Source organism: Ceratosolen solmsi, unplaced genomic scaffold (assembly GCF_000503995.2).
Source record: "Ceratosolen solmsi marchali unplaced genomic scaffold, CerSol_1.0 scaffold29, whole genome shotgun sequence".
NCBI lineage: Eukaryota > Metazoa > Arthropoda > Insecta > Hymenoptera > Agaonidae > Ceratosolen > Ceratosolen solmsi.
The window spans coordinates 5,223,483-5,236,464 of record NW_011948417.1 but is presented as its reverse complement, the minus strand read 5'-3'; the positions used below and the strand labels follow the sequence as shown (position 1 = coordinate 5,236,464).

The following is a 12,982-nucleotide window of genomic DNA, read 5'->3' as shown; positions in this document are numbered from 1 at the left end:
AAAGCTATTGTAAAAATATTATTATATTTTATTAGCCTTAATAAGTTAATGTGCGTACATAATTTATGTTACTACTTATAATCAAATTAAGTAATGATTTGTAGTTAGTAATTATAATGGAATAAAAAAAATTCATAGCAAATTTACTTAACTGACTTAAATTTGTAAATATTTTCTTTTTCGAAAAAGGAATGCACGTAAACGAACATAAATGTCATTTATCACTGCTTCAATTTAATGTACATTTGAATATAGTGGATACACAGCTGGAGTTCCAGAAATTTCATTCCATAATAAATCGTTAAGTCATGCATATTTTATAAGTTAATTATAAAAGTAATGAAAGTGATATTGATGAATATTCTTAATTATTTTACTATAATTAATCATTGTTTTAGAAATATTTAATATTCCAACGACTTGTTATAACATTCTCTCTCCCTCTATTTTTCTCTCTTACTCTCTGTTCTTGCAGTAGAGTCTTAGGGTTTCATGTGATATTTTACGTAAATTAACCAAACACGTACGAAATTCATAATTGCAATAATAAATCTTCATTGTTTTTCTCGATGTATTTGTTCTAGAATTAAAGGACGTGAAACTGCCGGAGGACACAACACTTTCTGGATTCACACCACTCATGTCGAATCCACACGATCCCTTTTACGCTGACAAGAAAGAAGATATGGTAAGTTTGTTTTGCTCTTTATATTTCTCCATCTCTGCTTCTTTTCAACGAGTTCCTTTGGTTCGGTAATGAGGACTTTAATAATCAACTGCAGACGGTTTAATCATACCATTCCTTCGGCTTTTAAGTATAATTATGCATTAGGAGTTTTAATATTGCATCAAGTGATTAGTAATAATAAAGTAACTATTACTACTTAATAATTACCGATATCGAATAACTGATTTTCTGTAATGGAAGCTTTGAATTTTTTTTTTTTTTTAAGAATGTTTTCTTTCATTTCTTCGAAAATTATTTATTTACCGATAATAACAAGTTTAATTATTATTTTAATAATGAAGTAAATTATATTTAATTTCTCTACGCATATGCCTCTTATACTTACAGTATTATTAAATAATTTTTGTTGTATTGTCGTAACGTTGTGTGTTTAAATATACAAGTTATTTATACAAATAGAACACAAAAATAAGAAGGTAAATAATTCCATCTGATTCACATTTGCAGAAATAATAGAATAAAAATATCTCAATAGGTTATAGAAATTTGTATAAAGAGATCGTGAGTGACCACTTTTATAATAGGCATATTAAAAACGAATTAAATAATATATAATTTACAGATTTAATTATCGAAAAATGAGCTTGAATAAAACTATTAAAGAATTATAAACCACTTAAAAATAAAGTTTAGTATTCCAAAAATAAACTTTAACTATCGGTAATTATAATAATTTTAAGTTGTTAAACTCAAGAAACATCAACTACATTATTTTCTAATATAAAAAATATTTTCATATAATATTGTTTATTATAATATTAAATAGACTGATTTTTAATTGAAAATTAAGTAAAATTATATTTGGATAAATCGATCAAAAAAATGTCATTTTTATAATAACTTGTAACATAGTACTCGTGTGAATGGAAAAAAAAAAAAAAAAAAAAAAAAAAAAAAGAAGAAGAAGAAGAAGAAGAAAAAAAACATAAATCGAACACTAATTGAATTTAGACTAAAGCATATATGCAGAGCATAAACACGCACACCGCAGATTTTAACATTTTTCATTAATGAAAATTATTCGATCATAAAATTGATTCGTTGAAAATTAGTATTCTTAGAGTAAACAGCCCCGATCAATTTCATATTCATTAAATGGCTAATCTACCTCTTGAAAAAACACCATAGCCACAATAAAATTACACATAAATTACAAACTTTAAATTTCTCTGATGTTCATCGGTGCAGGAAGTAGTTCAAGTCTGCCTGAGGATATATAAGATTCTTTTCTTCGGTCAAGTATTCCTCTGTGGCTTAGAGACACCGGTGCTGAAATTGCAAAAGTGTGATACCGGTGTTAGCGAATATGTTTCCGTCGTCGAAGCTTCAAACACAAGTGCCCCAGGATCTCCCCCAGAACAGGTGCGTAACTTTAGAGAACAAGGTAACCCTGAGATTTTATCCTGATTTATAACCGATAAATAGGCTCAGCCAAACCTTTTCTTCCATAAACTGTAATTTTTGCGTTAATATAATAATTGCATTCTCGTTAATCGTTAGTGATAGGGGCGGGGGGTGTCCTACATAAACATATAGAATTTTAACTAATAATATTGTCTCACAAATAAACATTTTATATAATAAATCTTTGTTTATATACGATTCCTGACTTTTCGTAGTAAATAAATTGTACCAAGTATAAGGTAACAATGATTATAAATTATTAATTTATATCTCGACTTGCTAGTAATTTCTCATATTCCATTACATAAATAAATTAAACATTTTGAATGTTCAATTATATTATAATTTTTTATTTCAATGATAATAGTAATAGTAAATGTTTTATATACGCCGATGTAAGCTAAACGTCGTGGTAGATTTTTTTACTATAAATTAGTGAAAAAATTAATCATATGCTATGGAAAATTTATGATCTATACGAATGAAAATATTACTTATAAATAAAGGTATTGGATCAATTACATTGCACAATTAACGATTAAATTAACAAAACTTATATTTATGTATACTTGTGTATTTACTATTATCAATATAACCTGAGAAAGACTGTAAGTTATTCATTAATATGAGTTTATGTTACTTTAGAGCGACTCGGAGTTAATGGTTGAAAGCTATAGCGAAGATGAGGATGAATCAGTTTTAACTTCACCGAGGCTGTCCATCGGAGATACTGGATATGACAGTGTAACATCGTCGACGACAGCTCCTGTTGGCGAAATTAGATCACTCATCGAGCGAAAAGAGGAGTTGGAAAAACGACAAAGAAAGCAAGATAGACATCGGCAACGAGTTCAGGTATTTATTAATTTACTATTATGCACTAACGTTCATTTATCATTACAATCTTCAAAATTGTATACACTTTATATTGTATATATATATTGTGTGTGTGTGTGTGTGTGTGTGTGTGTGTGTGTATACGTATAAACTAAACAAAAAAGATTAAGTAACATAATACATGTTATTTACGCTAATGGAACTATTTTATTTCTAAATTAATTTCTCAGGAATAATCTCAGCATATTTTTATTTCGCTCGTGATAACCCATATACTCGTCACTTTGAATTTCCCGACACTATGCACATCGAGAATCTTGTTCGGCGATAAATAATGAGAGAGGCTCCAACAAGACGAGTCGTAAAAAAGAAGATAACGGACAGCGGCGGGTCCAGCCGAATGAACGGCTCGAATGAAATTACACGAGATCAGTGCAACCCCACCTGCTCCTTCCTTCCTCCCGTCTCCTGCCCAGCTTCGTTCGTACTCTGCTCGAAAGTTACGTGGCAGATATCGCCTTCCTCATCCCTTTTCCTCACCCCACTTTTTGTCTCCGTCGCAACCTTGACTTTACCAGGAAGCGCGCGGCTTTTTTGTCGAGCACTATATTTTTACGAAAAGAAGGGACTCGAGAATCTGACTGCGTTGGAAAATGGATGGTTTGTGATAAGCTATATCTCTCGGTCTTTATGCACCGGGAACATGGAAAGAGCTTCCGGCTTATCGGCTTAAAAAAAGAGGAAGAGTTTCCGAGTGCCACTACGTGGAATATATTTTTCAGTTAAATTGTTTACCTTTCCGACCACTGTCATCGTTTTGCGAAGCACTACATTTTAAATATATCTACCTCAACAACAGCAATAATAATAATAACAACAACAACGACGACAACGACAGCGACAACGACAGCGACAATGACAACGACAACGACAACGACAACGACAACGACAACGACAACGACAACAACGACAATAGTATTAATCATTATTGTTATTATTTATTATGACGTTATGAGTTAGAAAATTTATGAAGAATTTACCAAGTGATGAAATTTTTGCGTATACTACGTTTAAATACAGTATAATTTTTATCGATATTTAATATATATTCGTAATATAATATATTATTCAATAAAATTGAAGCTTAAGCAACATTTGATAACCACGATTTGCAACAATTTCAGACGAAATACATCAGTTCCTCTCAAAACTTGAGCCAATATGCATTTATATTCAGATGAGTGCTATCAACATATTAACATATCTTAAATTTTTCTAAAATATATTTAAAGAATTTAACAAATAATATAACAGTAATATATTGCGAATGAAATATCATTACCTTCATTCTTACTAAGATTCTTTGCGGAAAATGAAAAGATAAATTATATTTATTGCTTGAAGGTGTAAAAAAAAAGTAACTTTAATTTTCTTAAGTTATTTTATCAAGTTATTTCACACGTAGAGAATTCCACGGCACGCAAGATAGCACGCTGCATTTTTCTTTTAATATACAACGGAACGGCTACGTAATTAGTTCTAATAATAAAATTTAAAATAAAATCAGGTTATATGTTGTAGGCCTTTAAATGCGTACCTAAAAGTATATAAAAGCCCATGTTGCTTTTGCGGAGTTTCACGTGTAGGCACGCCGCTTACAAGGATATTCTCCTTGAGGAATTCTTGCATTCGTGGGAGGAGTCAACTGCGATACCCATCTAAAATTAGCTCGTGCTCAGATTCCAACAGAAGGCGACGCGTTCTATAAATAGAAATGTCACGCACACGAATCGCACCTCTGATTCTTACATGCGATAACTGTTTCGCACGAGTTTCCGTCTCTTTTTTGCTTACGCTCATTTCGCTATTTTTATTAAATACCTGTCCAATCGTTCGTTCCTTTAATTACCTCATTATTCTACGTTTTCGGCAGCTCTACGTAACTTGACATTTATAGTAATTTACATTTTGAAATAAAATTCAGTGTTTGTGATGTAGAATTTACTTGTTCGACTAGTCAGTATGAGAAGGCATATTTTAGATAGAGACTATTAATTTCAATTTCATCTCCAATATTAACATACCAATGCCCATTAAATTTATTATTTATTGATTTATTAGATTATTGACAATATTAACAACAACAACAACAACAACAACAACAACAACAAGATAATAGGTAGCTGCTATTGTTTCTGTATGTTCCTTTCATCAGGATTTATGGAATGAAACCAATTTATGGAAAATAATTTCATATATATTATTGAACTAAATGATTCGTCATTAATAGTTATTAAAATTAAGTTTGCTTGCATATATATCAGATCTTTACACTGTATTCTTCGATCTAATTCTTTTTAAACCTAAAACATATGATTATTTAATAAAATAAAATACATTAAAATAATTCAATTTTATTATTTAGCGCTATTTGTCAGATAGTTTATATATAAAATTATTATTTTTAATTACTAAAGTTAAATATTTTTAGAATGAAGTAACGTCACGCTATATTTATTGCCGCAACATTTTTATTCACTTTAATTCATCACAAATAAAAAATGTGCTCCATCACTTTTTGGCAATTATTCACACTTTTAAATATATATGTGACCATTAAAGTTTCTCGCGGTGTTTCTGTGCACAGACCTTCGCCAAAATTTAAATCGAAAAAGGAATAAGCTACGTAAGATTCCTGCGAATGAATTGTGCTTAAAAAAAAAAAAAAAAAAAAAAAAAAAAAATAAAAGAACAAACTTCGCCGTAACTAAATAAAAAAAATTAAAGAGTGATACTTAATGAATTACTTTTAACTTCTCTCTCTCTCTCTCTCTCTCTCGCTCAATTTTTTAAAAATTTATCTACGTATTTGTGCCCCTACATTGGTTTTTACGGATATCAATATTATCTGTTTCATAGTCTGCGTTTTCTATTTTTATTAAATTTTTAGTGTATTTAAAGATTTAAATCAATGAAAGTTTATAAAGGTAGTTTAAAAAAAATTCATGATGTGCACAAAATGTTTAAATGGCAATTATTCATTATATCTTTGGAGGCAGAGAGAGAGAGAGAGAGAGAGAGAGAGAGAGAGACATAGCTACTTAACAGCAGTGAGATTTATGAGCAAAATACAGTGTACGTATATAAGAGAGTAATTGATTTATCGCAGCACCAACTTTTGTTTAGCTTTTCATGACAAATTAATTTCTTGTATTTATTTAAGATAATTTTTAAAGTTCGTTATACCGTTAATCGTTAATGTTTCGAATGTCTAATAACATAATTACGAAGCTTGTTTGTAGCAATAAATAAAATCATTCTTGTTTTTAGATAGTCGGAATTGATAAATATAATAATTAAGTATGTATAATCATCTATTTATAAAAAAAAAAAATAAACAAATTTTAAACATTACATATAATATTATTAAGCATTAGAAATTGATTTATTTGAGCAATTTTATTTTCAATAAATAATTCTGTTTAATGAATAGTAATTTAATAAAAAATAAATTTTTTAATACTGATTATACTATTTATTTGATGATGTACGTAACATTTTTAGAATTGTATTGGGTATTGAATTTTTCAATTTTTGCTGTCTTTGGAAGCTCAAAAATAATTAAATAAGACAATTAATTTTAATATAAAGTATTTTATCCGCTACTTTTTTTTCTTCTTCTTCTTTTAATATTATGTTTTTTATAATAATACTTATAATTCTTGTTTAAGAATATTTGTAAACAATTTATAAAATGTGTTTTTGATGCTTATCCAGGCAGTGTTCTTAAATAGTATATAAAATATTTATAATGAGTAATCCATTTATGCGTAAATAAATGACTTGTTTTTATATACATAGAATATTTTTATTGTACAAATGTTGTTACATTGTGATAATCAATTTAAAAAATATTGTTAAAACTTTCACAAACAACATCAAAACATTAAAATTTACATACACAGTGAAATGTTAATCGATTAAGATTATAATGTAACTTTGGACTTTCTTTGCATTAATAATGTTGACTAAGGTTCGAAATAAAATATACGCGAGAAATTTAAAAATATTCATTTGAAAAATATAGTAATCAAATAAGTGAAATCAGGTATTTTAAGATTTTCCTTGTATAAAATCTCATATAATAAACGTTTAAAAATGCGTAAGATTTTTTTTATTCTTTAAAATTATAATATTTAAAGAAAAATCTTATAGCCGTGCATTAAATCGCGTAGTATTATTATTTTCCTTATTATAAAAGGCGTTGTAAAAGTCCTGAATAATCCGGAAAACATGAATTTTCCATTTATTTATATGCGAAGTTTAGGCGCTTAACCGAATAAATACATAGATTAAAAAAAAAAAAAAAAAAAAAAAAAAAAAATTTCATACCTCGCTCTATTCACCAGAGTATAAATCCTCGTACATGAGGGCATAAAGAAAAAATTTCTTGTTATATGTAAAATATAGTTCAAATTTAGACGCCGCAAAACGAATATATTTTATACTGTCATTTAGATAAAATTATTATTATAACGATTGAGTTGATAAAACTTGTTTCGTAAAAATGCAAATTATTCTATATATTTATCTAAAGCTTTGGTTAATGGTCGTCAAATTCAACAAAACAATGACTTGTTAAGCGCACTTAGTTTACTGCATTATAAATTCTACTAATGTTTAACGAACGTTCAATGTCAGTGTTTATCAACCGAATTATCACATAATGTCGTAATAAATTATTTGGCCAACGACGTAACATCTGACCAGTATTAAATTTACAATGAAATAAAGGCTGCGAGCTAAAGTCTCGTTGCATTACTCGCCACGCGAATGAAGCGAAATAAGCTGGATAAATTTGCACGTGGTAAAAGCGATGGAAAAATAAAATTAGAAGTAGATTGAGTCATTGGTTGGCCTCGCACCTCAAGTTACACGGGCAGTTCGCTCGACAGTCCTATTGCTTGAGATTGCACTTCGTTTTCCGCGGTCGCAAGTGACAACGACCAGAGAGAAACCAGTTCTGCCCTTGAGATGATAAGAGTCTGGCGCACTAAGGCTATGGCCACAGGGAAATCGTCCCGTATGATCATTCGCCGCTCGGGCGGTCGTGTCGTGCTCGACTGGCTTCGCTTTCGCATCCTTCCCCTCTTTCACGTTACTATCTTTTTTCGGCCTTTGATTAATCGCGGTCGTTCACTGCGAAATGTACGTGGGAGGCTTCGGCAAATCCCTACATTCTGAGATATACGATTGGCCACTACCGGATTCTACGACCGGATTACCGATACCGGATTACCGAGTAGCTCCCGACCTGTTTGGCTATGTAGGTGAAAGCAAATTTACGTAGCGATGATCCAAGATAGAATAGGGCTTTCCTACGTGTATATCGAGGTGTATTTCGAGGTGAACGTTATTCAATCGTCGGTCGATTGTCGAACGATGTTTTCATGTCAAATTTTACTTTGTAAACATTGGTAATTGGCATGCACAATGACGGCTTTTAAACATCGTATCGCCATGCACTTAGGTTTTGCTCTTTAACATACGGCGTTGTACGTTAATGTGTTTCAAGCACAAATTGGGCCTCACTTAATTCACAATACAATTAGAGATACTTGCTTTTAATAACAACGATGGGACGTAAAATTATTTTGCCAAATATAATTTAATCGAATCAGGATATTACAATTACATTACTTTAGTTAGAATAGGTATATTTTTTAATTTAAATTGCTATTGTGTGAATCGTAAAAGAAAGTAAAAAATCTTCCTTCGATCACTACTGAAATAGATGGCCTTGGATATTAAATAATTTACAAGGTTCTTTTATAATACTGTTTTAATTAGCAATATAAACATATAATGATTATAATTACTGTAATGAAATTCAATTATAATCGTTCGACAGTAATTTCATTGTTTTGGATTTCCCACAAAATTCTTCCGTCGATACGTAATTGTTTTACGATCAGTACGATAAGACGAAACAAAGAAAATCCACCAGATCATGATTATTATAAGCATGAGGACGAGCTGTTATAAGCTCCACGTGCAGATGCACAGTTATTCTAGAAAGAGCCACGTGAACCCCTCGTAGACTCTCGAAATTCAATTCGCCTCCGTCTGTGTACGTATATATATATATATATATATATATATATATATATATATATACACACACACGCGCGCGCGTGACATTGCTATTATTTTTCGCGATTTACGATCAGCAAGACTCCCTGTTATAATAAACACGCGCCTTTCATATCGACGAAAAATTTCGATTCCATTTTATCATAAATATAATGCGTTCACGCGCTTATTACAATCGCGCTTATCTCCTTGAAACCATAGTTATTTATTAAATTACTATTCTCGCTCTTTATCCCTATTATCGCTAATTTATATATGGAAATTTGCGAAAAAAATTTTATAAAGTAACTGCAAAGTATATTTTTTGTTTATTTTAATTTTTTTAGTTTCATCGATGTAAGTCCATGAAATATTAAAAAGACGTATGAAGAAAGAAATTGATAACTTATATATATATATATATATATATATATATATATATATATATATATATATAAATTACACGTCCGTAAATATCCAAATAAACACTATTGATACAAAATTTAGAGAAATTTTTATTGCCTTTTACATGTCTTTTAAATGTCAATTAAATCTCATTCGCTTAAATTTCTGTTATATATAAACAATATTTTAATAATCCATTTTTACTGAAAAAATAGTTAATTATTGATTTGTAATAGTCCCACTAATGATTAACATTCCCATGTAAACTAGTGACGCTATTTTAAATTACAGTACAACACTGTTGTATGATTAAATTTTAACTGTTCACGTGAGTTCTACGTTTGATTGCAAATTTTCTTTATCCAGCAATGCTTACAAATCGACAGATTTTAGTTTTTAAAGTCTTTCGAGGTGTGGCTTGTGTTTAAGTGACTGTTGAATTTTGAGAATCACTCTTGTACGTGCTTGCACTCACAGTATTCTTCTTATATGTATAACTTTCTATGCTGGTCTGTTTGTCTGTCTCTCTCTCTCTCTCTCTCTCTCTCTCTCTATCTCTTTTTAACTTGAACAATCTAGTCTACTTCTATAAAATGTATGTTTATATGCAATTTGTAATATACGCACATGTATGCACACATATGCAAAAAGCACAAGCTGACACACACGCACGTATGTATGTATGTATATATATATATATATATATATTTGGTTACGTAAAAATAAATAGTTTAATATTAAGAAACAATATTATACTTTTTAATATACTTCAAATGTTAAATATGCACGCGGTGGCATCGTTACAAATATTTTTGTTTACAAATTTATTAGTATTTTGATTGGTTACTCTTTAAAAATAAATATTTAATGGAATAATTGATAGACTATTGTAGTAAATTGTACAAAAGAGAGGTCAAATAACCATGTTCAATACACATATAAAACCAAAAGATGAGTACCCGGAAGATTGAATAGTTAATTACTTCAAAGTAGATATCTTCGTAATTAACACTTATAGAGACAGTTGATGATTATTAAATCACTTTGAATTGAAGATGTATAAAAAGGATCCTAATATTTGCAGAATAAACATTAATGTCTTTGTATTACGCAAGCAAGAAATATCAATGAAAGCAACTTAGGAAGAATAGTTACTAACAAGTAACTAATAGTTACTAAAAGTATTATAGAGATATCTTAACAAATGTTTAGAAATTTATGACGTTTTTAAATATATAAAATTTTTCTTAGTGATAGGTCACGATAGTGATAGGTAAGAAACAGGAAATAGTTATATTTGTATTTTGTAATTATAATTTAAAATTTTTAGTGAAACCATTTCATTTATTAATATTTTGTTATATAATTATACCAATTTATATTCATAATAATAAACAAGTTTTGTTATTTATATTCTCAGATTTTTTTTTCAATATTACTTCTTAAATAAATCGATTTCAAGTATTTTTACTTATTTTTAGTCTACGGTTAAAGAATAAAGAATTTCAAATTTACAGACGAACATTAAACATTACCTTTAAGTATTATTTAACAATTATCACACGACGTTTCGTGTCCCTTTCTCCATTCCGTTAACGACGACAATCATTCGTATATTCGAGGAAAGATATAACAATACCCCAGGGATCAACTAGATCATTATTAGTTGCGATCGATTAATTAAATATTGACTTATAAGAGAATAAGTCTATTACCTGTACAGTACAATCGGCCAATAATCCAACTATTTATTCCTACATTAAACGTAATTTCTGTAAAGTAATCATTTCTGTCCTATCGTAATTTGGCTTATTAACTCATGCCCTAACGCGTACTACGACATATTAGCAATATACTGTACATACGATAAATACGCAAAAATATGCATACAATCGGCTTGAACTCCTTAGTCGAATGAACGAATAAAAAACTTTTGCCGAAGTTAAGATCGAAGTTACCGTGTTTTAGTATGAGTAATTAGAGTAGACTACGAATGCGAATAGGAACTGATTTTCTGGTAAGTCGATTTTGGCTTGCCGATGCGTAACAAACACTGATTCACCAAAAGGATAGTTTATTGAGAGAACGCGATTTCATTACGACGGTTACAACCACGTTTGAACAGAGGCACGCACGAACACGCGCGCAATCATATATATATATATTCTCTGTCTTTAAGCCCCTATGGATTGCAAATGGCCTGATTTTCAGTGTAAAATCATGCCTATGCAACCGAGTGTGAGCACAATTATATTATTCGATACGAGAGACTGCGCACACGTGAATTTGTCGCTCCAAAATTGTTCTTGATCTCCATATCATTCTGTCGGTGCCTCTAACCAACCACCACCACCACCCCCTTCCCCATCCTCCCCCGCCTCCCCCCTCACCACTCCCGTTTAACAATGTACCTATCTGTTTTTGATTTACTGGGATTACGTTGATTTATTATGCGTTTGGGGTATTTATCCGTCGTCCTAGTACATATCCAGGAGAGTTCCCCTTTTCATACTTACTCGCCGAAACTCGGTTTGCCATTTGATGCACGTGAGTGTTATTAATACGAATGCTCGAATTATCAACTCGAACGGCTTATTCTTTGTTAATCGTTTCGCTTAATAATGTATGATGTAGGAGAACAATTAGCTGAAAAATTCTTTCCAACTATTTATAGATTCTAGAAGAAATATTTATTCTATGCTTGAGAACTTCAAGTAAATCTTTTACACACACAGTCGCGTTTTATAATTAATATTACACTGTCAAATCACTTATAGTATAAACAAAATTGTTCAATCGAAATCATTAAAACTAATTAATTGGTAATGCAACAGTTTTCTTCGTATAATTGCAAATTTATAATTCTATCGTCGATAATAAACTATTTTCATTCACAGACAAATGTTTATAATCCAAATATTTTATATTTATATAGGACATGAAACTATAATATCATAATCCAGAAATCCTATTAAAAACTCGACGTTTACATAATTCCATAATCTAATGCGCCGACGCATATATAAAGTGTCTAACTTAGTTACTGCGTAATAACGACGGTGGAAAGTGCCACAGCAACGTATAAAAGGATTAGCCAGCTTATGTAGGGGAAAATAATTTTCCGCATTTGCTACGATGAGCGTAGCCAAATTTATAACTAATTATGTATTAGATTATTTTATTAGATCATAGATATTTAGACGAGACGGAAAAATATTTTAATAATGAAGGAGAGGAGAGACACGAATTCTTACTGTTATTTATTAAGAAGCTTTTGAAGTGCGTGATAAAGTATAAAAAAAAATATTTTAAGAATTTCATGTTTCTTTTGATAGATAAAAACTAATTACACTCAAGTTTGAGTTTTAAATATTTCAAGTACTTAACGCATCGCTGCGTGTCAAATACCATTATTTTTAATATGCTTGTATGCAATAAACAATTGTAAAATATAAA

The 12,982-nt window shown here is 29.9% G+C and overlaps 1 protein-coding gene across 1 annotated transcript in view; it reads left to right on the top strand.

The window, feature by feature from the left end:
• The window catches only part of LOC105360001 (Smg6 nonsense mediated mRNA decay factor), a 154,390-nt gene that overhangs the window by 123,571 nt on the left and 17,837 nt on the right, over positions 1-12,982 (top strand). Inside the window, exons 22-24 of the mRNA XM_011496771.1 lie at positions 585-688; positions 1,937-2,110; positions 2,798-3,007. Coding sequence (XP_011495073.1) covers positions 585-688; positions 1,937-2,110; positions 2,798-3,007 — 488 coding nt within the window. The remainder of the gene's footprint in view (positions 1-584; positions 689-1,936; positions 2,111-2,797; positions 3,008-12,982) is intronic.